General features: G+C 46.0%; 1 protein-coding gene and 1 pseudogene across 3 annotated transcripts in view; one reads left to right on the top strand and one right to left on the bottom strand.

Moving 5' to 3' along the window:
- Positions 1-27,554, top strand: part of DOCK5 (dedicator of cytokinesis 5) — a 191,523-nt gene that overhangs the window by 40,799 nt on the left and 123,170 nt on the right. The window contains exons 1-2 of one of the 2 annotated variants that reach the window (XM_079139030.1): positions 12,064-14,496; positions 17,194-17,277. In XM_079139030.1, coding sequence (XP_078995156.1) covers positions 14,469-14,496; positions 17,194-17,277 — 112 coding nt within the window. In that variant the 5' untranslated portion in view covers positions 12,064-14,468. Of the gene's footprint in view, positions 1-12,063; positions 14,497-17,193; positions 17,278-27,554 lie in introns of those variants that run through there. The other variant, XM_079139029.1, reaches the window with a different exon arrangement.
- LOC306662155 (trifunctional enzyme subunit alpha, mitochondrial-like) lies at positions 4,883-14,072 on the bottom strand (annotated as a pseudogene). The gene is made up of 2 exons: positions 14,048-14,072; positions 4,883-7,886 (listed from the first exon to the last, which is right to left on the bottom strand). The product of its transcript is annotated as a trifunctional enzyme subunit alpha, mitochondrial-like (transcript).

The following is a 27,554-nucleotide window of genomic DNA, read 5'->3' as shown; positions in this document are numbered from 1 at the left end:
TTCACAGATGAAGTGTGAATTTGTGTCGTGTATAAACAGAGGCTCCCCGACCGCCCTGTTCCCAGCATTGCTTTGTGCAGCCCCTGCACCTTGCGACTTTCCTGTTCCGGTTACTGCCTTCTGTCCAGGAGCTCAAACATGCTGGGTTGTGCTCGGCTGCTGTTTGGAAAGGAATGACGAGACGATCACGTAGCGCTTTCCACGTTTCCCACATTCCGCAGTGTCCTCGGGTTCTTCCTGTGCTTTGCAGCTGTCACGCGTACCCGGATCTCTCTCACCCTGGACATCCATGTGACCGTAAGAAAAAGAGCAAGGGAGTGTGCCACTTAGAATTCTCATTCCCTTCCAGTCAGAAAAGGTACACGTGAAGTCAGAACAAATCTTCTTCAACTAAGGGAGGCAAGGTTCCGCTTCAACTAGGTGGAGGGACAGTGGACCAGGGCTTGCAGGGGCCAGCTTGAGGCTCTTCTTCATGTAAACATACACATGTGTGCAGCTTTCCAGCACTGTGACAAAACTCCTGAAATAATCAGCTCATAGGAGGAAAGATTTATTTTGATTCATGATTTCAGGGGTTTCAGTTCATCGATTGGCTTTGTTGCTTTGGGCCTGTGGCAAGGCAGATCATGATAGTGGGAACATATGTGGTAGAGCAAAACTGCTCACTGCAGGATGGGTAGGAAGCAAAGAGAAGAGACTGGGGTCCCAGTGTCCCTTTCAGGGACACACACCCAATGCCCTGGCTGTCCACTAGGTCCACTGCCTCCCAGTAGCACCAGTGGAGACCAAGCCTTTAACACATGGGCCTTTGGAGATACTTCAGATCCAAACTACAGCAATATACGTAAAGAAAAAGTTACTGTCTTTATTGTTGCCACCCTGGCTCTGTCCTCAGGCAACTGATGTGAAGAAGGTTGTTGTCCTGCAGTGTAACCATCAAAACCCCCAGATAACCCAGTTAACAAATGGGCAAAGGGTTTGAATAGACATTTCATATGTTGTTGGCCAACAATCGTATGGAAAGAGTCTCAGCCCCACGAATCATCAGGAAGTGCAAGTGGAAATCACTGAGTGATCACCTCACACCTGTTAGAGTGGCTACTATCAAAACAAACAAAACAGGAAATAAGTGTTGGCCAGGATGTGGAGAAATTGGAGTCCCTGTGCCCTGTTGATGGAAATGTACAGTGTTGAAGCCCTTGTGGAGAACAAAATTAAAAATAGCATCACTCTACAATGAAGCAGCTCCTCTGGGTACGTGAGAGCAGACTCGAGAGATCTGCACGCCTGTGTTCATAGCAGAATTATTACAGTCACCACTCGCATGTCATCGACAGATGGAAGAGCAGAGTGTGGTGCAGTATATACAGTGGACTATTATTCAGCCTTAAAAAGGAGGGGAATTCTGATACATGCAGCAACACGATGACCCTTGGGACATCAGGCCAAGTGAAGTAAGCCTGTCACAGAGACAAATGCCAGGTCTTCCACCTGTGTACACGAGGCACCTGGAGCGGGTAAATTCATGGTGACAGAAAGCAGAAAAACAGTGGTTGTCCTGGGTTGTGGGGAGAGGGAAATAGGGAGTGGAGGTTTAGTGGGCCCAGAAATACAATTGACAAGTTAAAGAAAGTTCTGGAAATGCATTGCACAGTAATGTGAGCATACCTCACAACTACACTTAAAAGTGGTCAGATAGTGAATTTTATGTGTATTTTACCACAATTAAAATTAAGAGAAACATAAAATTTAGAAAGAGGGTAGTCCACATCATCCGCATCCATCTCAGTGAACATGAAAGCCCACCGTGTGTCTAGGCTGCTTTTTGCTTCCTGTTTGCTATAAGTTTTTTTTTTAAAGGATCACCTTGCCTGCATTACTCAGCAGTCCCCCCTGCCCCCACCCAGCCGCCACTCAACACACCAGGGACATCTTTTTCAGATCAGGTGTGGGCCTGACTCACGTTCCTAGGCAGGGTGGTTATTGGGGGAGGTGTGTACCATGATAGATTTCATTTCCTTTTTCTGAGCCATCAGGTTAAACAAAACAATAAATGCCTTTTTTTTTTTTTTTTGCACTTCCTTACATACAGATGCTCTGAATCTGCTGAGTTCCAACAGTAATGGCTAGGTCAGGTTATTCTTTAGAAAGTTGTGAGCAGTTCGTTGACACCTGTGCAGAGGCCTGCTGGTGACCTCCCCTTCAGTGAGGTACTTCACTGCTCCTGAGCAGCACTTGCCGTGATTTTTCATACTTGTGGTCATGAAGTATCTTTTAAAAATGATTAGTCGCATCTGGGAGCAGGGAGGCACGCCTGTGATTCCAGCATCTCGGAAGGCTGAGACCCAAAGTTCACAAGTTTAAGGCCAGCCTTGGCAATTTAGCAAGGCCCTACACAACTTAGTGAGACCCTGCCTCTAAATAAAAAATAAAAAAGGGCTAGGGATGTGGCTCAATGGTAGAGCGCCCTGGGGTCAATCCCATTTCAAAATAAAGTTTATCAGTTGCTTGCATTTATTTGTGTGTGGATGGTAAGTGAGGAAGGAACCTGTTTTTCTTTTCTTTCTTTCTCCCCAACCCTACCCTTGAGTAAATAGTCAAATATGGCCAGATTTTTTTCTCATTAAGTTAAAAAATGCCATAATTATATGTATTTGGATACTTTTTTTAGACTCTTCAATTCCACTGATTTATTTTTCTATTTCTGTGGCATGTGTTTGTTTTGACTATACAGAAACTTCGTAGAAAGTTTTAATGTCTCAGAAGGAAAATCCCTTGCCTTCTTTCCTTTTCAACCTTTCTTGGCAATTCACAGATATTTTCCTTCCTTACGAACTTTGAAACCATTTTGTTCAGTTATTTTTGAGGATCTAGTTGGGATTCTGATCGTCTGTATATCTACTACATTTGGTCAGGTGTGTAGAAGACGTGTTTGTGCAACTTTGTTAAAAAAAAATCTGTGTTCATCATTTTCAACCAAATAAGCGGTAGATCATGTTTTTCTCTAGGATTCTGAACACATAGTAACTGTGATACTAACTTGCAGACATTTTTCTGTGCATTTGAAACACATTAAACAAAATGGGACATACTATTTACATAAATAGTAGAGCATACTGTTTTCAACTTTGAAAAAAAAATCATGGACATCTTACCAGTAACTGATTCAGGCTGTCTCTGCAGTTTTAAAACAGGTAAGGACTCACAGTAGGTTTAACGTAGACAAGTCTGTTGTCAGGAGAGACTGGGTTACATCTGGGGAGGAAGTTGGATGGGGTTCTGATGGAGGCTTCTGGAAGCGGCTGCTGGTTGGTTTCTTGGCCTGGGTGGAGGTTACCTTCATAAGACCATCTTGATCACTCACCAGCTGTGTGCTGTGATTCTGTCTCTCATGCCTCAATCCACCTGTTCATTCTGAAATGCAAGGGGAATTTCCAGAAGGCCCCTGCCAAGGGCTCCTGAGCATTTCCACCAAGTGCCGCCCACATGGCCTGCCTACCTCTAGGTGCTGCCAGTATTTTGCTGATTAATTTCCACTCCGTTGTGTTGGTGATGATGGACACTCTTAATGTTTCGACGGGCATTTCTGTTTCTGCATTGATGTGATGGTCCTGTTCATGTTCTTTGCTCGTTTTCCTCTTGCGTACAAGCTTCCCTTTTTCTTCGTGATTGGCTTACATCTTGTCACATTTTTCTGTCTTCTCATATATGTCGTACTTTGTTTCTCTGTGATTCCTTTTCCTGTCCTTTATGGCCTTTTGTGCTGCCGGCTTTTTCATCTTTATAGACCAGACCTTCGTCTTTCTGCAGTGTGACCTGGCCACCAGCTAGGAAAGGTCTTTTTTTTTCCCCCTCCAAAGTTAAGAGCCATTGTTCTCTATTTTTCTTTATACATTTTAGCACTTGTATGATTTTTTAAGGTTCAATACCTCGTCCAACCCAAATTGTTTTTCACCTTTGATGTGAAGACACATCAAACTTACTGTTTTCCCTTTACCCAGGAAAGCAAGTATGTGGACAGCTTTTGCTGGACAGATGATTCCAGGCCACATTATTTGAAGTTCCAGCCGGCCATTTGCCGCTCTGCTTAGTTCTGTGAACTCAGGCACTCGGTGGGTCACCCGGCCCCATGGCGGTCAGGATGTGGGTGCTTTCCTCAGCCCAGGGGTTCCTTCTGCGGATCCCCTGGAAGCCAGCCCCTGCTCTCTCCACCCTCAGCAGCCACTGCTCTGTCCTACCCTGTAGCTTCACCTTCTCCAGAGTGACGTGTGAATGGAGCTGCAGAGTTTGCACATAACCTTTCGAGTCCGCCATTCATTCACGTTGTGTGTGTCCCTCGTTGTGCTTTTTGTCACCGAGTATGGATATACCGCAGCCTGTTTATTCATTCTCTCACTGAAGGAATTCGGGGTTGTTCCCAATGCTTGGCAACTACCAAGAAAGGCTCTTTATACAGAGGATGACCTGTTGTGGTACCAGCAGGGGAAGCGGGGGCCAGGGTCCACAGAGCAGGAGATCAAGAACAAGATAAATCAGAAAGCTCAGAAAAGAGAACGCGTGAAGTGAGATAGCAGAGAAGAGATTCAGATATTGGTAAGTGACAACGCTGTTGACAGGGATTGAGGGGGGAGATGGCGCTAAGCTTAGGCAGCTGACTTTACCCGTCCCTCAGCCTCTTCCAAAGGCCACAGAACTGTCAGCACAGAGGACTCCTGGTCTGCCATCTTCCATCAGGAGGCTGTGACATTTGTATCCCCACCCGTGATGTATTTCTGCCAGGTGAGAGAGGGTGCTGTCAGCATGGAGTCACCGAGGGGAGGAAAGTCTCAGACTGGGCTGGGTTGTGGCTCAGTGGTGGAGCACTTGCCTAGCATGTGTGAAGCACTGGGTTCCATTCTCAGCACAGCAAATAAATAAATGAAATGAAGGCCCATCGACAACTAAAAGAGAGAAAGAGAGAGAAGTCTCAGACTGATGGACAAAGGTCCTCTTTTGTGACTGATGAGCATCCCTCTTCAGGAGGCCCTGTGTGAGGAAGCCTGTTGCACATGGACCTTGCCAGACATGAGCCTCTGGGTGGGGTCATGCCTCTGTATGGAGCCCCAGGAGGGAGCTGGGCAGGTCACGTCACACAGCAGGCTGTGCTGATTAAGCTCTAAGTTATGTGTACCAGGCTGACCACGGTCCTCCACTGAAGGCTGAGATGATCCAGCCTCCTGTGGTCCATTTAGCCTTTTGTAAATTTAATTTATGGAGAGAATTTGGTCACATGGAGGAAAGTAGCAAGGGTCATTCAAACAGGGGGATTCAAAAAAAATACTCAGAAAGGAGCTTTGGAAGTTAAGTCATATGCATTGGTAGAAAATAGGAGCTATTGGAAGATTTGGAGCTGGGGCATAAGACTTCATACGTAGTGTTTAAAGAGTATTCGAGTAGCAGAAGTTACACAGAGTAGTGTGATCATTCTGCTGATAGCTAGTACTTCCCGTGTTAAGTGTTTTAGAAATACTTCCTCTGCACAACAGCCCTGTGATGTCATTATTGGTCTTGTTTCATACATGCAGGGAGACTGGAGGCAGGACCATCCAAAGGCAGTAATTTTGAACTTTAGGCAAGGAAGGGTAATCCAAGGTGGCAGGAATGGAGAGAGACGGTGACAAGTCTGAGATGACCTTAGGTGTCAAGTGTGAGCGACTGAAAGCAGAGTCATCTAACTGAGACCCACCTTTAGTCTTTTCTCCTCACCTGCACAGTCCTGTGCCCTGATACGCTAAGCACTCTCCTGTGGGGCAGGAGGATGGGTTGGGGTGAGTGGAGAGGGAGGGGGGCACATGCATTGTGCTCCCTTCAGGTGGGACCAGGTCTCCTCTGTTCACAGATAGCTGCAGAATTGGGACCGTCACCTTTCCTCAGGGGACCCGTGCACTTCAGTATGTCACTGCATACCAGCTGTCATTGTGCCGAGTTACCCTGAAATGAAGTACGACATGCGAATGGGCAAGACCAGCAAATCCGTTTTCCACTACTTTTAGAGTGGTTTTTATTTTATGTTTTATATTTGAGGCTGATACTTTGGTTTTATTGTTGTTCTGTGTTGGGCTGGGTCCAGGAATGCCCTGGCCACCACTGGCCTCCCGGGAGGGATAGCTGACAAAGGTGGCCCCTGATGGCTCTTGGCTACTGGTTTAGCGTCAGGGTTCCTAACAGGAGCACGGTGGGCTCCACCCTTCAACGCGACTTGCAAACTCTGATTCATAGTCAGACTTCACCAGGAAGGAGGGATGGCCCACGCTGATGGAACAAACTCAAGGCTAGGTGTGGTCTTCCCTCTGCTGCCTGGTACCCCCAGGTGGCACTGCTGAAGCAGCACTGCTGGCAGCTGGGTTAGTGCACTGACTGGGCAGGGCAGGGGAGCCTGCTCACTGGTACAACTTCTTGCTAGGTCTGTTGGCGTGGTCAGTGAGCAGCTGGCATGGAGCCAACTGTTTTCCATAGGCAACTTTAGACTTCCGGAGCCGGTCCACAATCTTCAGGACACCATATAGATCCACAGATGGAAGTGTTCTCCAAGACTAGGGAGGAAGCGAAGGCCAAAGACTGCCCCGGCATCTACCTCTCAGGTGTGGCCAAGATCCCTTCCTGCAGGAAGAGGACTGCCTCATTCATAAATCTTGTCACCATGCAGGACTGAACATCTTTATCAGAGGAGACTTCAGGCTTAGCAAGCAGTCTCGGACTTGCCAAAAGACTGTTCATCTATGGAGCCTCCTGAGAGATGTAAAATCCCTTCCCAGACTTGTGACCCAGGAAGCCATTGGACACCATCTCTTTCAGCAATCTAGGTTTCTACCTCCAACCACTCCACAAAGGCTTCGCCTAGATATGTCACATGAGTCACTTTTCCACACTAACTCATCTGCCAGGTTGGCAGCCCCCATAGGAAAGCCAAAGCCTGTGGTCAGGGAAACCAGCTTCTTAGAGTCAGCTCCTTCCTAGAGGATTCATAAGACTTCAGACCACATGGGTGCAAGATACCTGGTGGTGTGGAAGCCAGCTCCATCCTTAACCACAATGATGACCTCCCCTGCTTGTGACCAGCAGCTGCAGTGGGAACAGCTGTGTCCTTGGATGTTTTCTGGTTTGCCATGATCTCTAGTAGCTGCACAGGAGAGAAGTGTGCATGCCAATCACCTTCTCAGGTCTTTTGCTGACAACAGCAATTTCATTGATTGGGAAAGCAGATGTGTTATTGGCAAAGACACAGGGATCTGTCATCGCCGCTTCTACTTCCTTTACCATTTTGTGCTTAACACTGAGGTCCTCAAAAACAGCTTCAGTCACCATGTGGGCCTTTTGAAAACCCTGGTAATCAAGCTGCCCAGTCAGGTGGCTGAGTTTGAAATCCCTTTGCAATGATGTTACAGCTTTCTTCTTCACTTTGGCATTCTGTCCTTGGAACGCTTGTTGCTGTCCCTGGCCCCGTCCAGCTGCTGTAGTATCTTTAAGAAGGGCCTTCAGTCCCTTATTCAAGGAGACTTTGGGTGGTGCCAGCTCCTACCACCCCACACCAAGAATAGGTAGATGCTTAACATCCTTCTGTGGAGCTCCTGATTTATTTTTCTTGCCCAGGACTTGACCATGATAAAGTCCCATCAAGTCCTTCAATTCTTTGGTTGCTGCCAGCTCTCCAAATTTCTGTGACTCAGCATCATTCCCTTGCTTGAGTCCAGTCTTAACAGCATCAGTGATTTCCAGGGGAGCAGGATAAAGGCCTTTGGTCAGCTTTTGCACTTTTCCTTCCGCTGTTTTGTGATTGTGTTGTCTGACGAATGGAAGAGTCTTGGTGTCAGTTTTACCCCCAATCCCTTGTCTTTCTTTGGAGAGATCTTACCAGCGAGTCTATTGGCAAAAGTAACTGCAGCTTCTAGGTGTTCACGTGTCTGTTCTTCTGGAGGTCTTACTCCCGGGCCCAGGGTTTCCACCCCGTGGTCAGCCAGTCCCATTTTCTTTGTTCTTTTTTCTGCCAGTCAGCATCATGTCCAACACAGCAGGCACACCCTCCATCTCGGGTAGCCTTTGGTGCCTCCTGCTCCTGGTAGGATCCCCACACCCCAGCAAGGCGTGTCTTTGGTGGCTGTTCTGTATTGACATGCAGTGGCAGACTCCAGCCCTCCTCCCAGTCGGGAGCCATCTGAGGTAGCCACTACAGGTTTTGGGGACTTTTCAGGTTTCTCAAATATCTTCTGTTCTTCCTGTGACATTTGTGCTGCTTCTTGCGGAGTCTTACAAGAGGCTAAGGTGCTGATATCAGCTCCTGGCAACAAAGCGGCCTGGCTTTGATGAGATGAGGTGGCGCTCTTGATCACTGGCTCAGATTTCATTCAATACTTCCATGAACTCTGATTGACTGCTTTGATGCAAAGTGCATTTGCCTTTGAATTGAATGAGTTAATGTGAATAACTGACACATTCCCTTTGACTCCATAGTTAACATGGCTTCTATTCAGCAAAGAACCCTGAAAAGCAGGGGTAGGGGTGGTGGGGGGATCTCGAAGTCCTTGCAGTGGATGCTTCCAGTTGCCAGGGAGGCCACCATCTTGAGCAGGAGAGGATGAAAGTACAAAGTGCTTCTCGTTTTTTATTTTTAAATAGCAGAAAACAAGCAAGTCTGAATCTCTCCTGGGAAACGTTATTTTCCTATTAACATTTAGATTGCATTTTAAGTTTTAGGGGGATCATCTTTTATGAACTCTATTTTTATTTTATGAGCATTTATGCCTAAAATACTTTATTGCTTTGGGGATAACTCGAAAGGCAGGTTGAAATTGCCAGACTTTTCTGCTCAACTTTTGGTTATTCTCAAATGTGGATGCTGAGATGGAATCCCTTTTCAAAGGATGTATTTGTATTTGTATATGTAGCTGAAGATGGAATCCCTTTTTCAAAAGAAAGTTCACTTTCCATCTTAAAGTGACAAGTGACTACCATGAAATACCACTGGTGGAATTTAGATTTTTTTTATTTCTTCTAAAATTAAATCCTAGAAATAACGTCTTTACCTTCCTTCAGATTACAGGAAACGAGATTGAAGAGGATTTCTGTATTTGTGCATTGAATTGACTCCAACTAATTGTATCCCAAAAAGAAATTGTATTTGATTGCTAAAAGCACATAGAAGAAGGTAAATTTATCTCTAGACTAGCTCCTCATGTGTGCATTGACCTGCTGCTGTTCACTTGCTTGTTTATTTGATTGATTGACCATTTCTTGCTCATTTATTTTTACTCCTTCCTGGTTTTCATTGCTTAGAAGTATAATTGAGTACTGGGTGAAGTTTATTGTGAAGTTCACTTGTGTGGCCCTTGAAAAAAAATTTCTCCACCTTTGCTCCTGCAATCCTGCCTCTGGAACTAGCTATAGCGTCTTCAGCAAGCCACTTTCTGTCTAGAAACAGAATTTCCATCAAAGTCTTCCAGTTTTAAAGGTCTCTAAAATTAAGGAGGAGGAGGAGGAAGGGGAGGGTGAGAGAGAAGGGGAAGAGGTGGGGGTAGGGCAGGAGGGGGAGGAGGAGGAGGAGGTTGCTTTGTGGCACTCACTAATGTTCTGTGGTACCAACGGCCATTTGTGTGGACTGTGATTAAAAACGAATCTTCTGACCTGCTTTGGAGGCTCAGCTGCGACTCCATAGCGATAAAGGTAGTTAACATACAGCCAGGGTCGTTGAGTGCTCTAAGTTTAGTAGCCCTTCATCCTCGCAAGAGACCTGTGTGTGAGGTGCTATAATCACACCTGTTTTACCGGTAGGAAATTGAGGCACCCTGCGATAAAATTACCTCCAATAAGAATTGCTAAGCATGGAGTCAGTTTGGACATAGGTAGTCCAAGGCCAAAGTTGTGTAACACTGAAGACCTCTTCGTCTCCCAGAGATCACATTTCTTCTCTATAAAATGAGGACTTCGTTAGCCTTTTCTTCTTTGTGAGGCTGTAATACGGGAATGCTGAGGATTTTGAAGCAGAGTTGGTCGTACTTGGGAACATGCTACAGGTGCAGGTCCCCCGACCCCATTTCCAGACTGCTGAATCAGAAACTCTGAGGTTAGGACCTGTTTCACACACCTTCCAGGTGATTCTGATGCATGCTAACATTTATGAATCACGGGAATAATACATCTGAAGGTGTGTCAACCTGCAGGATTTATGTCGGTGAGGTGTGCTTTTGGTCATTTCGGGGACATGTTGCTCATTGTTATGTTCCTTCTCATTTTGTTCTTACAACCCATTATATTGGTAGGTAAGATACGAGCCTCAACATCACTTTATTGATGAGAAAGCCAAAGCCTAAAAAGATTAAATCACTGGCCTGAAAGTCCCAGACGGTAGTTGTGGCCAAGTATCTTCAGTAGTGTGGCTATAATTTTGCTTCACTTCACTTTTCAACGTTGAACACACACACACACACACACACACACACACCCTGGATGTCCATTTCCGCACTTATGAAACAAGAGTTGACCAAGTGGTTTCCTGGTCTCTCGTTTCTGGCTTTCTCCGCTGTTACACTCACTCACATCGTTTTTCTAGATTCCACAGCAGTTTCTGGCTGGAATCTTCAGACTCTCTTCCTCAGTCTTGGTTTCTGTTCTTAACTTGGATGCAGTAACTCTTGATCGGACCACTCTGGTCTTCGATCTGTCTGGTCTTTGTTTCATGAGAACCTGTGCCCAGAGCCGCCCAATGAGGTGTTGGATCTGGTTGGAGGAAGGTGTCCGAGCCAACAGATTTTCTCCTTAATGGTGAAAACGCAAGCTGTCCTCAGATTTTTTTTTTTTCTTTTACTTTTCCTGTTTTGCTCAACAAGAAAGAGTTTAAAGGAAAAGAAGAGAGACTAACAGAAACAGAGGCATGATTGACATTGCATGTGACCTTCACTGATGTCTGCAGACTGAGGGGACTGTAGTGAGTCCATGGCGAGGGCATCATGGGTATTCTGGACGATACCCTGGTCCTCAGTCGAATCACTGCAGAACTGCTTGAAGAGCAACAAGGACATGGTTAAAATATTAAAATACCCCCTGAATCAGGTCCTGCTTTTAAAGGGGGCTGGTCTCTAGTCTGTGCTTAGCTGCCTGCAGTAAAATGGCTTTGCTGCCCTCATTGTTCAGCCTACCCATCCCTTGTGAGGACCTTGGAGGCTAACTTGCCCTTTGACCTCTGCAGTCCTCCCTGATCGGCAGTTTTCATGGAGTGATTTCCACTGACTTATTGGTGGGGCTGACAGTGGCCATCTTTGAGGATGTAGGTGTGTAGGTGCCAAAGTGAGAAACTGGACTGAGAAGAAAGGGGAAGGAGGAGAGGGGAAGCTGGCTCCCCGTTATTCAGTGCCTCCCAGGTGTTAGCCATAGTCTGAGGGGCTCTGCACAAATTCTCATTTTTGGGCTCCTCAAAACCATGTGAAGCACATCCTGTGGCCTCCATTTTTTTTTTTTTAAATGGGGAAACTGTGGGAGAAAACTCCCCATGTTCGTAGACTTTTTGTTCTGTAATTTCAGATTGACTTGTTTCAACTTTCCTTCTTGAAACGTTTTGTGTAAACTTAATCTCATGTTAATTTGAACGAGATGACTTTGAGATACTCAGTTGGTACCAGTGAGCCAGTCAATAAATCACATTTGAATTTACATGTGAGAAATATCTCTCCAATTCAGCATATTCATTCCACAAATCTATATGTGGATGATCCTTAAGAAGTAAATTTCACTGGGCACACGCCTATAATCCCAGCAACTCGGGAGGCTGAGGCAGGAGGATCATGAGTTCAAAGTCAGCCTCAGCAGGTTAGCGAGGCACTTAGCAACTCAGCGAGACCTTGTCTCTAAATATATAAAAAGGACTGGGATGTGTTCCAGTGGTTAAACACCCCTGGGTTCAATCCCCAGTACCATAAAAAAAGTAAATTTCTAAGTAGTTACCAATGAATGGTCATGAGCTCCCCTTTCTCAGAAGTGGTGTGGAAGATCAAAGATACCAGCTTTTGTGAAACTAATGGCCGAAACTAGACAGATCGAGATGAAAATGAAAAAAAAACAAAAAAACAAATTTGATAATCTTTTGGATATTCTAAATAGCATACTGAAACTGGGTCCCCATTTTGTATTTGCTGGAACCTTCTTTTGTAATATCTGTCAAATGATGAGTTGAAAAAAATGAAATATTTTACTTTTTCTTCAGGGGGTTATAATTTGGGGATTCACAAAATAACCATTAGACAGATTTATTACTAATAACATATAGGCTTTTCATGGTCAAACCAGATCCTGTTTGCAACCAATATGTGCTATGAACTGTTTATTGCATAACCCCAAGACTTCACTATTTCTTTCTTTTTTCTTCTTTCCATTAAGCCTAGTTAAAAAAAAAAAAAAAAAAAAGCCCAATCAAGTATTTGGTAAAATGCAAACTATTTTACATGGTAGACATACTGTCTTGTCTGTTTGGCTCTGCAGAATTACACTTTGCTGATATAAACAGTAAGCTGCTCAGGGAAGAATTCCAGCAATTTGTCTTTCCCAACCTTGCACACAGCAGACAGCAAGGCAATTTATATACAGCGACTCCCTGTTCTTGTTTAATTTCCTCAGACAAAACAGAAGATTGCGCTGGTGCCTGCCAGTTCAAAGCAGCACAGCATGTTTCTCTGACTGCATTGTCACCTCATGAATCAGGACTCTCAAGCCAAGGGACCTTCTGAGTTTTCTGGTCCAGACCCTGTTGAACAGATGAGAACTGAGGTCCAGGATGAGACTGACCGACCGACTGTCACGCAGTGTGAGAGTGGTCAGGTTGGGTCTGGAGCTGTGTTGTGTTTAACCTGAGGTTTTCCTTCTTCTGCTTTCTCTGTCAGTTATTTGCATCCTAGGGCGAAGACAGCCTGCTAAATGCAGTAACTATATTCCTGCTGTCAGACTCACACCAGACCAGCCCATAAAGTGATCACCAGCCAGGGAATTGTAGGCTAAAGCTTGTCTTGCAGCTAGGATTCTCATTGAAGGGGAGAAATCTAGGCTCTCCCCTTTGTTTCTCCACTCTTCTAGGGCACGCCTTCACCTTTATGGGCCGTCCTGGTCCAGGGTGATGCTCGGGCCAGCCTCACAGCCTGGCTGCTTGCTTCCTGGCCGAACAACGTGGGTATGGCATCCACTCCTGACGCTTATCATGATCTATACAAAAGCAAAGCCTCCAGGTGCACTGGAAGTCTCAGGGGTGTTCAGGGAAGGGGTGTGGAGGGTGTGGTTAGAATGAGTGGGTGCTGGTTGTCCTTCTGCCCAGAGACCCTACCCGGGCTGCACAGCTGTCCTGGATGGCAAGTCCTCCCCTCTGAGAAGTGTCATTGAAGCAGTGTGTTCCCTACGTGCCTCTCTGAAAGCTTAGGTCGGAAAGGCAGTTTTTATTTTCTTGTCTGATAAGCAGAAAACAGCCAGAGGTGTCTTGAAGTCCCTTTTCTGAGTGATGGGAAACTGCAACTGCCTCCTTGCAGGAAAGCAGAAGTGTGTCTTGAATTTGGGGAAGAAGTGGTAACTGATTGGCAGATTGGACAGAAGTTTTTATTTTTATTTAAAAACTGTCTCTTTTTTTGAAGTCATTATTGTGCCCTGAGTACCATCTTTGGATTAAGCCTGTGCCATGTCATGGGAAAGACTCAAAAGTAACGTGTAGCTGGGTCCCCATTTGAGGGACGTTTACCTTCTGGTTGGCGGCAGACAACGAGGCAGGATTTTCTGACTGCAAACCCAGACTGTGCTGGAAGGGAAAACTGTCCTGGGACATTAGAGAAGAAAGTGCACTCTGGGTAAGAGGGCCAATAGCTGTTTGTAGGGTGTGAGGTGGGATTGTTATGACAGAGACAGGCTGTGGGTAAACCCCAAGTCCAGCATAGAATTTGGGGGGAACCTGGCAAATGGTAGAGTCAGAGGTGGGCAATTAAGACGGGGGGCAGTTTTTGGAGCACGTGAGTGTCAGGTTAAGGTTTTCAAAAATGGGTGCGCCTACCTGCAGGTACTTCCCACAGCCCCATAGGTGCAACCTTGCAGAGCTTCTACTTCCCAGGTGACTAAGAACCAGGAAGACACGAAGCTGGTCATTGCACAACACATGTGACACAGTGACCTCGCTCTTCCTGTTTCCAACCGAGAGGGCGCTGGTGGAGGGAACCTGTTAACTGAAAGGCAGTACCCTGGGCCTAGGGGAGCCAGAGATGTGAAGCCCAGTTTCTGCAGAAGACCTGCCACATACCCAGTAGGCACAGCATTTGAGTAAACTAGCCGGCAGATGAAGGCGCTGAACTTGAGCGCCACCACAGCTGTGGCCTGGGGACCCACAGGCAAGTCTCAGAGTCCAGAACCTGCTCCTCCTTTTTGGATTCTGTGCAGTCCTCCTGACCTGCTTCACCAGTCAGTCTTGTTTTGAATTCATGGTCTGGTCCAAAAGCTCAGTCGCAAGTAAGTTCCAACACAGTCTGTCCAGACTTATGTGCTGGGACCACAGAACACTAGTTGGAGGTCTCTCTTTGTAAAGGAGAGGCCACTCGAAAGAGTTGGCTGGACGTCTGCTCCTTCCCTTCACTGCAGATTGTGTGGAAGCCAGGCTCAGGGGCAGGGTGCACTGCAGCTTGGGAAGCCCCTGGCACAGACACCTCTCTGTCCTAGTTATGAGCAGGACTTTCTTCATGATCCCTGGGGACATGTAGGTGGATCCAGTGACCTTCCTTGGGCACTCATCAGACCTGATTTGCATTGGGGGACACATGACTAGAGCTGAGTCTCCAGATGGTTCTTCTTCCTTGGAAGGATCCAGATCACTCATCTGTAGAGTGAAGGCAAAAAATAAATCCACTTAAAAAAAAAAAAGCAGCATTTCATCGAAACATAGTTTGTACACCGTAAAGCCCATGTATTTTAATTATACAATTCCATGGTTTTTAGTAATTTATTGAGTTGTATAACTATCACCACAATGCAGTTTGGGGACGTTTATATCTCCCCAGAAAGCTCCTGAATGGGTAGGTTGCTCAGTCACCATCCCTCACCCCCAACTTTAGACAACCAGTGATCTGCTGTTCTGTCTGAAGAGAGCCTGTTCTAAATATTTCAAATAAATGCAGCCATTAATTGTGCGGTCTTTGGATCTGGCTTCCTTGACTGAGCATATCGTCTCTGAGGTTCATGCTTGTTATGACACGTGTCTCTATAGCACTCCTTTGGATTGCTAAGTAGTCATCTGTTGCATGGATTTTCCGTCAAACCCCTATCTATGGTTCCACACCCATGACCTGAATCAACTACAGATCAAAAGTATTTGGGAAGAAAAATTTATCTGTCTTGAACATGTATAGACATTTTTTTTTCTTTTTCTTTATTCCCCAACAATACAGTATAGCAACTGTTTGCCTAGAATTTGCATTTTATTTCATCCTGTATGTAATCTGGAGGTGGCAAAGTGTGCAGGAGGACGTGCTCAGGTGATAGGCAGACGCCACAGCGTGGTGTCTAAGGGATGCGAGACCTGGTGGAATCCATCCCTTGTGGCCACCAAGGGACAGCTGCGCCGTGTTCTGTGCATCCAGTCATAGGCTGATGAATTGTTTCTACCTCTTGTTATCGTGAATAATGCTGCCATCTTGTTTCCTGTGGCTCCTATAACAAATCACTGCACATTTGGTAGCTTAGAGCAACAGGAATTTATTATCCCAGTTCCGGAATCCACAGTTCTGAAATCAAGGTGTGGACAGGTCTGTGCTTCCTTGGATATTCTCAGGAGATTCCGCTGCTTGCTTCTTCCGGCTTCTAGTGGTTGCCTACAGTCCTAGATGCAAGGTCACGTCACTCCAATCCCTGCCGCCATCTTGACGTTGGCTCCTCTGTGTGTAAAGATATGTGTGATTGCAGTTAGGGCCCACCCGATACTTAAGGGAAAGCTGCCCCTCTCAGAGTCCTTAACGCAGTCACCTCTTTGCACACACAGGTTCCAGGTATTCAGTGTGCATCTCTGTTGGGCAACCAACTTCTGGTCCACCACGGGAGCCGTGAACATTCACCTAAGGTTTCCATGTGGACCTGTGGTCCCATTTCTCTTTGTCGATCCCTAGGAGTGGATTTGCTGGGTTGTTTGGTAAGTTTAAGTTGAACTTTTAAGAAACTGCCAAACTGGTTTCCCAGCGGCTCTGTTTTGCATTCCCGCTGGCCATGTTTGCAAGTTCTAGTTTCTCCACATTCTTGCCAAGCCTCTGGTCTTTTTTTATCTTTTTATTGCAGCCATTCTAGTAGGTGTGAAATGATATCTGATTGTGGTTTCAATTTGCATTTCCCCAGTGACTAATTGTGTTGAATATCATCTCATGAGCTTATTACTCACCCATCTGTCCTTTTTGGTAAAATATCTGTACGGAACTCTGCCCGTCTAACTACTGGCTTGTCGTCGTCTTTATCAGTCATGAGGAAGCCTGTGGTTTCTCACTACCTGGTCCAGCTATTGCCAGTCCTAAGGACAGCGGTGACTGAGGTTGGATGGATCAGAAGGGATGGGGCAACCCTGCTACCCAGGTGTCCAGGCTGGGGCAAGGTTGTCCCTTGTATAATTTTTTACTGGAGGTCCTTTTTTGTGGCCTTTGGGCCACAAAGTACTATGTCAGGGAAGCCAAGAGATAGCTTCCCTGAATCCTGGCGATCGTAGGCTTGGTGACACTTCAGGCTGGCTATTGTCTGAGGAACAAGGGAAGTGACTTGCAGAGGCCCACGAGGTCTCCTCTTTGTCACCTGGTGTTTTCTTTCATAATGCTCATGCCTATTTTAATTAAGTAGTTATTTCTGTGATTATTCATTCAACACCTTTCCAGCACTAGATTGCTACATTCCTTTGAAACAGGGGCCCTGTCTTTATTCTGTCCCTCACAGAGGCCCTGTCTTTGTTTTGTCTCTCTGTCCCGGGTCTCTTGCACAGTATGCGAGGGGTGTAGCAGGCGACCAATCCATATTCGTTGGATAGTGGAAATGGAGCTCCGTTCTCCGTCTGCTCTTATGGGTGATCGACACAACAGCACTTGGTGGAGGGGTGATGGTGGAGTAAATAATCCACTCACCCCTGGACGTGCCATTCCGTGACATGCGTTCTGACCCCTCCCCCTTTCTTCTCTTCCCCAGCCATCTATAACTACAACGCTTCTCAAGATGTGGAGCTCTCGCTGCAGATCGGTGACACCGTTCACATCCTGGAGATGTACGAGGGTAAGTAGGATGGGCTTCTGCCAGGGGCAGAGGAAGACAAGCTGGAAGTCACTCGTTAATAAGGCGCTCAGTACACTGGCACGCTCTGCCTCCTTGCCAGTGGTAGCGAAACTCCAGAAGTACTCAGGTGACGAGCTTTGTGCTGAGGGTCGAATCCACACAACGCCTGGGTGCAGACGTGCCAGCCACCAGAATCGAGGCCGTGGGTGTGTAAGAGACACTGCTCTGATGTCCCAGCCTGTGGCTGCACAAGGGTCTGCCCCAGAGACCCTGGGACATGGGACTGTGGTGGCTGGAGGGCAGCCTTGCTGGTGAAGGACTCTTTCTGCCCAGCACTGAATGTTGCCAGGTTGGGGTGGAAACGAGGGAGAGACTTTCTAAGGTTGCTGAGATTTTTTTTTTTTTTTTTTTTTTTTTTTTTTTTTTCAGAAAATCAGGTCAGGACCGGAGCAGGCGGTGGGTCCTGCCCGTGTATTTCCTCAAGTAGGTCAGGCCTGCGCGGTAGTTCTGGTCAACCTGTCCGTGGTCGGCAGGGCAGGACTTAGAGAGAACGTGCTGTTTGTCCGTGAAGCACAGGTCACGCCTGCACCCGCTCCAGGCTTGTGGCTTCCACTCGGCTTTGCTAAATCCGGGGCCCCCGCCCCATGGCCACAGTGCTACTCCCAACCCCAAGAGCAACGGAAGGGTATCCAGGCCACTGCAGCTGAGGCTCAAAGCAAGAAAAACCTTTAGGGCCCACCAGTTATCCCCTGAGCAAGTTGGGGTAGGAGCGAGGCGGGAAGCTGTGTGGACTTTTCTCGAACGATCCTTGTTACGGCAGACACTGCGTGGAGCGCTGCCCCCGGGGAAATGCTCGTGGGAGTGGGGGAATGGCAAAGGTGCCACTAGAACCCCACGTAGGTACTTAGGCAAGGGCAAATGCCCCAGGAGACCAGGAGGAAGGGAAGCAGGGTTTAGGCATCACCAAGCTCCGTCGTCCACACGGTTGCAGAGTCGCCGCGACTGCTGCCGCCTGCTTCAGGTTTTGGCTGAGGGTTTGCGTGGTCCTTTCCCTTCGACACAGCTCAGCCCGATCCCATCGATCCCGGGGCAGGAGAGGTCGGAGTGGGCTGCATGGACTCTTCTTACTTCTGCTTTATCCTTCTACCCCAGGTCTGGCCAACCTTCAGTCTTAGTCACCAAGTCGCTTGTGACAATTGACTTAGCTTTTCAGGACTCCCTCGCTCATGAGTCCACAGCCCTGTCTAACCCCTCTAGGCCGCATCTCTTTCTCGGGAGGTCAGATTAGCAGACGATCCCGTCTCTATGAACACACATGTTCCCATTGTCCAGTAAAAAGCATAGGTTAAATTTCGTAACTCTGCCTTGTGGGTTGGGAACAGTGCGTATTTAAGGATCGTGGGGTGTAAAGCTCTGCCTGTGACGTTTAGATTCGAATTTCTTTAGGTGTTTTTTCAAAGTTGCTGTGTGCGAACGTTCCCCTTGCTTGTTCTGGTAGGACTGTGTTCAGTCTTCCGCTCTGATTGTGGTTTGTGCCTCTACAGTGATGTCAGCTGTTGGCTTAGTATATTCTGAGACCTATTTTTAGGTGCCTACCTAAAAATTGAGAACCTGAGCCCACATCATGCTTGTTTATTGTGTTAGGGAATCCCAACTTTTAATTCCTGCTTATTAAACCTTTGATCGTTGTCTTCATCTCTGCTGTGCCTTATGTCTTACTCTGTTTTGCTTGAAATCAGAGCTAACTCATTGGCAGGACTAGCTCTCTGATTTTTGTTCCCTAGGCCCCACAAGGTCAGGAGAAAGACTATGCCAAGCCACTCAGAATCCTTTTCTTAAGTCTGCCAGTGCCCCACTCATTTTGAATTTGGGATTTGGGGATTACGAATGCTTAACCTGTACCAAACATAAGCACAGACACACAAACACATCAGTTTCAAATATGATGAACTAGAGTCCCCTAAGTCCCAGACCCAAGAGCTTCTGGTACTTTGTAAGTCAGGCACAGTGTGCTTACAGGAAGTGCTGGCCCAGCTGACACTCATGCAGATCAAGGTTAACTTTATCAATCTTGCACCTTTAAGATGGTGATCCAGGTGCAAGATCTAGCTGTAGATCCTGCCAGCAGAGGCCAGTTTTCTTGCTAATCGCACCACAAAATAGTTTCTTTGTCAGTCATACCGTGCTTTCATCTCAAAGAAAGACTCGGTGCCTCTTCTTTAAAAGTGAACTCGTGTCATGGTGTGAATGGGGAGATTGAGAACATGAGCCCACATCATGATTTTTCCAAGTTCAGTGACCACCAAGTGGCATGTCCGCTTTGCAGAGAGATTATTATATTGGATTATATTTTTCAATAGCGTTTATTTTATGGGATTAATTTTTTAAATAGCACCTGCTTTTGCCAGATGCCTTGGGGTGGGTTCTTGAATCTGCTAAGTACTTAGAGTTCTTGGCTGGAGTCTGGAATTCCTTTATTAACTTCAGGCAGCTCAGGACTGAGTGCTTTGCAAACATCGAACACGATGGAAATGCTGAGTAATGACTTGCGTTCAATGTCTCCTTTCCGGGCCCATCTATCCTTCAAAACAAATAACAAAATGGAAGCAATCTCAGTACTGCCAGACTGAAAGGGCTGGCACCAGATCTTGGCCCTGGAGCTTCCTGTCTGAGCGAAGCTGGGGCTCTCCCTCTGCGCTGCCCCACCCCACCTTTAAGATATGCATACCAGATCTGTGTGTGCTCTTCCGTCCTGGACAGGAGTCCACCCAGACATGAGAAATAGCTTTCTGCCCACAACCACAACAGAATACCACTGGGAGCTCTCCCCGGGCCATTTCCTGCCCTGTGGCTAAATGAGTGATTCCCCAGGAGTGGCAGCTCTGTGGCACAGCCAGCTCCTACGTTACCTACAGGTCTGTACCTGCCGTAGGTCCTGACATACAGCAGGTGCTCAGCAGAAGTCTCTAGTAGGAGTGAAGTGAAGTAGGAGCCCACAGCCAGCCCATTGTCATGTGGTGCTAAGGATCAAACCCAGTGCCTCACACATGCTAGGCAAGTGCTCTGCCACTGAGCTACAGCCCCAGCCTTCTGTTTTTATTTTAAGTAACTATTTTAAGATATAACTAAATACCATACAGTTTACCCATTTAAAACCTACAATTAAGTGGGTATTTACCAAGTAGACTATAGAGAGTTGGGACACTAGCATCACTTTCTAGTTTCAGAACATTTTCATCACCTCCAAAGAAATGTTGTCCCCTTATCAGCCATTCCCCTTGCCCTGGGCAAACACAAGTCTTCTTTCTGTCTCTGGATCTGCCTGTTCCAGACATTTCATATAATGCAGCCATACATTATGTGGTCTTTTGAGACGGGCTTCTTTCATTCAGTGTGCTGTTTTCAAGGTTGACCCACACTGTGATGTGTATTAATGCTTCATCTCCTTTTATTACTGGATAACATTCATTGCACGATATACCACATTTTATTTTTCCATTCATCAGCAGATGGACATTGGAGCTGTTTAGACTTCTCAGCTCTTAGGAAGAGTGCTGCGTCAACATTCCCATGCAGGTTTTGGGGAGACATATATTTTCATTTTTCTTAGGTAGATACCTAGAGTGGAATTATGGTTTTGTATGGTAACTCCACCTTGAATCTTTTGAGAAACTGCCAAGACAGATTGAGCTTTAGCTGTAAAACAGGAGAGCACAGTCCAACTGGGAGAGTGTCTGTCACTTGTGCCTTGTTGTTTCTGTGACCTCTACCCTGAGCTTCGCTTGTTACTTAAAGATGGAAGAAGGAGGGACTGGGGCTGTAGCTCAGTGGTAGAACACTTGCCTAGCACATGTGAGATACTGGATTTGATCCTCAGTACCACATAAAAAAGAAACTTAAATGAAATAAAGCTATACTGTCCATTCACAACTACAAAAAAAAAATTAAAAAAAAAAAAAAAAAGACAGAAGAAGGGAAGAGAGTGAACTGAGAGGTTGTATATGCTCATCTTTCAAGATTTATGTGCCTGTAGAGACTGTCAGGGAACAAACGTCCTTTAGTGCTAAAGCAAGCGCCCTTGCCTTGCTTGCCTTTGGCTCTGGCCTGCCCTTATTTGACACATGCCTCTGCTTCTTCAGCCATGGCAGGCGTGTGGCAGTGAGACACCTGTTCTCTGTCCTGAGTGGGCTTTCCCACCCCAGATCCATGAGCATGACGGAAAGAACGCTGGTGTGAGATTCCACTTGCGATCACTTATCCTAGCTGAATGCCTAGTCTGTGCCAAATGCATTAATTGAGCATGAGCGACCTTCTAGGTAGGCTCAGCAGTCACCTGAGGACAGAACAGCCACATGCATGCTCTCACAGCTTACACTGGGGGCTAGCCCAGGACAAGTAAACAAAACAAACAAAAATCCAGGTACTTGAAAGTGCTGTGGAGAGAAGAGAGTCGTACTGCCGAGACCAGAGGTAGAGGAGGGCAAAGGAGGTGGAGAGGGGAAGGGTACGTCAGGTTAGGTGGATTTGCCCCGTTGAGGTTAACGGTCCCTGGGCAAGGTGCTTCAGAAGCATGGTTGTTTCATCTCAATTTGAGTCACTCTTTGTGATCAAAGGCAAGTACTTTTGGAAAGTACAGGGTGCCTTATAAATCTAAGGTTCCAGCATCTTGTCTCCATGAAGCTTTCCTCTCCTGTGAACAATCAAACACCAGTTTGCACGGTTTCAGGCCCAAGGCCTGTTCCTCCAAACTGGTTTCCTGTGTTTAATTCACAGCTACTGAGTAACTCTCAGCCCCCATAAACCACACACAGGCTCAAGAGAAAGGGTGGCTGGCATTAGCAGGGATTTCTGGGGTGAACACAACACAGTCAGCCCCCGAGGAATCTCACAAAATGTGATAGTTAGAAGTGGGTAATGCTGAAAAGTTGAAAGAAAGAAAAAGAAGCATTTGCATGTGCCCAGAAAGTCTCCTGAATCTATTTCTTCTGTATAGGATGAAATCCCTTTTAAAATGCACCTGAGTCAAGAAATCCACCCCCTTATACAGATTCAGTGTCCCCTTTCCAAAATTCATAGAACCAGAAGTGCTTTGGATTTGGGATTGTTTGGGATTTTGAAATATTTGCATATAGGTATCTTGGGGATGGGACCCATGTCTAATCATGAAATTGATTTATGTTTCATACATACTTTATACGCTTATCCTGAGGTCCTTTTATAAAATATCTGTAGTGTACCTGCCTTTAAAAAAATTTTTTTTAGTTGTAGATGGACATAATACCTTTATCTTATTTATTTATTTTTATGTGGTACTGAGGATTGAACCCAGTGCCTCACATGTGCCCCAGCCCCTGTCCCTGCCTTTTGACAGTGACCTTTCATGTGAGGGCAGGTGGAATTTTCCACTTGTAGCTTCATTTCAGAACTCAAAAAGTTTTGGATTTTGAAACATTTTGGATTTCAGATTTTTGGATTAGAATATTCAATCTACAAGATGAACAGGAATAAAAATGGATTACAATTTGAGCTGTGTATGTTTTGAACTTCATCTTTATACAGCAGGTCATCGTGTGTAGGTATGGCAGGTTAGTTTCACGGGGGTGAATTTTTGTCTCCATGACTGTCAAAACTCTTTAGAAGAGACCTAATCAAGAAGAAAGTATGTTTGAAGACTTTTTTTCAAGAAAGGCTTGATAATCATCTTTGTGAGGTGCTGTAATGGGAACCCTGCTTTGGGTCATACCATATGGTAAGGTATCTCATTTTCTGAGAATGCCTGATTTAAGGAGAGGGATTGACACACTCTCCTCCTGTGACAGTTAGTCAACTGATAGCTTTGAAATTCCCCCTTCTTTTGATTCTTCTTTTTTGCTCATTATTTCCCTCTAGGTCAACCATGCTTGATGGTCATCCTCCAAGTGAAAGAACAACCAACCAACAAACAGATAAAATACAAAACTGATTTTAAAAGTCAGTTTTTATAGCACATGTAAGTTTCCTGGAGATAGGCTGCGATAGGGCCCTCCATGTCTCTGTAACTTCCATTTACTCCGGTTGTTCCATAAGTGAAGGTGATTGAAAGTTCATAGTAATTCTAAATCCATACCGTCACCAGGAGCTAGTCACAGAAACAACTGCTTTTCCAAACTTGAGCAGTGGTGAGCCCAAGAGTGTGGATTTTATGACAGGCACTGAGTGCAGGCGTCTTGGCATTAGCCCTGAAAGCAGGTCAGGCCATGTGGCATTGTGTTGAGTGTGCCTGGTCACTTCCCACGTCTTTGTTTGACCTTTACCTTAAGTACAACTTGTAAGGCACGACTGCTGGGGACATTTGTTCCTGAGATGTGTTTTACAGATGACGTGTGTGGCAGTAGGAGTGTGTTTCTGAGAAACATTAATTAAAACTAGGTCCAGTGAAATGTCTCTTCTCAGATTTAATCAGTAAAAAGGAGAATGTCTTCTAAATTTATCCCCTTGAGATAAATTTGAATGTGCTTCTGAAATCTGTCTGGAAAACCTACAGTACTCAGGTATAGGTGTGTGTGGAGTCTCCTGGTGCAGAATGGAGATCTCTTTCCTGAGTGGTACCTTCATTCGGTTATTCCACCATGCACTAGTACTTGGAATTAACCCATCTGAGCAGCTGCCCATGAACCTAAGGAGGCAAGCTCAACCTGAAGAAAAATTAAAAAAAGGAAATGCTCTGGAGGAACATCCCCGTGGGCTATCAGTGTCCCACGAATGTCGGTCTTCTGGGATCTTGACTGAATCCAAGGGATTAAGAAGGGTGGGAGAGTAAAACGTGCCCCCACCCATAGCTATCTTAGTATCTCCGATGGCTGGGCCATTTATGTTATTTGGTGTGTGACTTTTATAAAGAATGCCTTAGGTGCCTTTGTTGTGGAACATAGTGCATCTAACCTTTGTGGAACTGAGGAAGATTCAGTTAAGGATTAGTCTTAGGACACACTGAGGTTCAAGATTGAGAGCAAATGGGCATATAGTTCTCCTTTTGCTTCTATCAGGAGAGAAGTTTAAATGTATACTTTCATTTTTCATAGAAATATAAGAGTAATTGATGATATTTAAAAGAATATAATGATAAATAAAGTCAAAGAATTAATAGAAGATTTTCCATGTTCATGGATAGGGACACAGCATTGTTAAGTTGTCAGTTCTTTCCAGCTTGATTTTGGACATAACACACAGTTTTTCAAAGTGGGTGAGGTTCTCTTAATTCTTCAGTAGCTGTTTGCATGCACACAAATGTGTCTGAACTGGGGTGAGCTCCTTTTGAACTTACCTTCCCCCATGGATCTTCTGCACAAGCTTGTGGCTCTGGCCAGGTGGTCTTGTCACTGGCCTTGAGCAAGATCAGGGACTGGGGCTGACACTCACAGGCCCTGGCAGGTTCCTATAAAATTGGACCTCTTTAAATACGGCGTGCTTGATTAACTGATTTCTCACTCATTCAGCTGTTCCCCACTCTCATGACAGTGACAAAACCAATATAAAAACAAGTCACTGCAAACCCCCTGTTCCTGCTGATAAACTGCACGCTGTGTCTGTTATTGCAGCTTTCGTGAACTGGTTGAAAAAGTTGGAGAAGTGCATCCTGGAAGAGGGATGTTAGACTTTTGGCAAAAACAGGACTCACCACTGGCAGGATTACTTTGCTTTAAAAGGAAAGGTAGAAAGCTTCCCCCAGAAAATACAAAGGGTGTTGGCAAACCGAGTGACAGCGTTGACCAGACCAGAGGAAATGGCGTTTCCGTCCTCTCACTGAGCTTCAGGGTGTGTCTGTGAAGGGACGGGCGTTCCCTGGTTTTGCCGTGGGATGTGCCACCTGTCTGTTCTGCTCACTGTGACTTGACCCTGCTCCCACCCAGCCCTACCTGGACTAGACTCCTCTGCTTGTCTAAGGAGGTACTCTGCTTGAAAACAGAAATCCTAGGCTTTTATTACTGTGTATTGTAGGCCACCAGAGGAAACCTTCTTGGCATTTTTTGTAAGGTAATAAAAATAAATAAATAAATAATAAATGATTTTGTGGAAGAAAAATTAAGAGACCAAAGCTGTCATTACTTTAGGTTGACAGTGAAAGATTCTTGCCTGACATTCCGGCCTCCCGGCAGGATCTCTAGCCCATCCACCTCTACCTACAGGCCATGGGGTCCCAGGGAGAAGACGGGTCCCCCCGACCTGCCGAGTTGTGTCTAGGTACAGATCGCGTTCCACATTCCTTGCAGGAGTCCGTTCCGTGCTTGCCATTGGCTCAAGGAGACCTTGGCTTCCTCGTTAATACAGTTATCAAACTTTTATTGAGTACCTGCTGTATGCCAAGCTCTGCGAAGCACAGGTCTTATATCAGTTTTTTAAAAACTGAAAGGTGGAAACCACATCTCTTTCCTCCCCACCCGAGGGTGTACTTGTGCACGTGCATTTCATGTCCTAAGGTTTGGGAACCAGGTGCACCTCACCCCAGCGGCAGTGCCTTGAGAGTTTGCTCTGCCTCCAATGTGACTGCGGAGGCAGCTTTGTGTAAAAGAAAGAGCCTGAGCTGGCAGGGAAAAACCTGTGTTCGCATCTCCAGCTCGGCGGAGTCCCCAGCCGACTTTGGGAGAGCCTTTTCCCACGTTTCCTTTCTTTAAGTAAGGGTGTTCGATTTCCTGGAGCTCAAGCTTCTCACATCAGTTGTATCTGCCTATCTCAAAGGCATAAAATTGAGCCACGATAATTAGCCTGGGAGACTGGTCCTTTCACAAAAAGCTGCAAACGAACGGAATCAACTTTTGCCATCTTCGCATCCTTAGACCTACTTTGAAAAGCCCGGTGAAATGGTCTGCACTTTGGCAGTGTGGACGTTGTGAAGCCCCAGGATCTGGAAGGGACTTGCCCAGTGTCCTCAGTAAGGAGGGCCTCACGCTGGCCTGTGTGTCTGTTCTGCGAGGGCGTGCACCCAGCTGTCACTGCTCCTGGCTGCTCCTGAGGGACAACAGGCTTCTCTTTGAGGCAGAGCTCACTGGGGATGGGAGGCAGCCTCTGAGCATGGAAACCAGATGGGTTTACCTGGCCCTCGGGATGAAACCTTTGACTTTGGCCTAATTAACTGTTTTATGCAGCAAACTACTGGACCCCAGGAAGCTTAAAGGAAAAACAACAGGATTTAGCACCTGCTCCTCTGCTGGGAGCCCCTCCCCCACAGGCACAATGGGGGTCATGGAAACAGCAGCTCCCTCTGTTTCTGGCCTTTAATTCTTGGCAGGTTAAACATCATGTGTTGATCTCTTATATGTTTATGTGGGGAAAAATAAATTTATCTCGTGGTGGTAAAATGAGGAGGGATCTTACAGAACAGCCCATTATTCACGCATCTAAACGATGCTCTCATTGTCAAGAGCATCTCCAGCACCCCCTGGGCCGTGCTTTGGACTCCGTAGCATATTCATAACTCTGCTGTGTGTGCCAGCATCTCGCGCAGTCCCATTAAAGGCCCTTTTGTGTTTAGTTATTTGTGTGTGGATCTCTTTCCTTCCTCTTGGAAGACAATGTCTGGCACACTGGCGTTCAGTAGTGTTTTGTGGATAGTGAGTGATCAGCCACATGAGCCATGCAGGTCCCTGCTCTGGTGTCCCTCCCTCCTAACCTGGCTTTCTAGAGTAGCTCTGTCCCCCTGAGTCAGGCTTTCCCAAGGTATTCTTGTGTCCCTTCTTAACTTTTAACCCTGGACAAAAATCGCCTTTTTTTTTTTTTCCTTGACTTACGTGTTTATTATTTCTTTTCATGTTAAAGTACGCTTTAGGATGTGGAGACCTGTGTGTCTTGCTCTCCTGGCATCTCAAACTCTTTGTTGATGGAGTAAATGAGTTGCAGCTCTGTGGTTGAACTTTTGGAAAGAGCAGAAACTCATTCAGAATGCGTTTTGGACCACGACATGAGTAATGAAAATGAATCACGTCTTTGGGGAGACACAAGACACAGCATTGAAGTCTTTCTATGATTTTTTTTCCCCTTTGGAGACGATTGCTTTGTATTGTTCAGTTGGCAGTGTAGATGTTCGCATTTTTTAAAAAATGCAGTATATTGATATGCAATGAAATGCCTTCATCTTGGGTAAACCATTTAGTGAATTTTATTGAATGCAGCCAGTGGACTTAGCGCCAGTCAAGACGCAGAACGTTTCTCTCACTCCAGAAAATTTCTCGACGCTTTCCTCCCCACAATTCCCCATCTCAGTGAAAACCACTGTTCTGATTTCCATCATCAGTGACTAGTTC

This window comes from Sciurus vulgaris, assembly GCF_902686455.1.
Source record: "Sciurus vulgaris genome assembly, chromosome: 5".
NCBI lineage: Eukaryota > Metazoa > Chordata > Mammalia > Rodentia > Sciuridae > Sciurus > Sciurus vulgaris.
The sequence above is the reverse complement of the archived record's forward strand: the minus strand, read 5'-3'. Positions and strand labels throughout refer to the sequence as shown.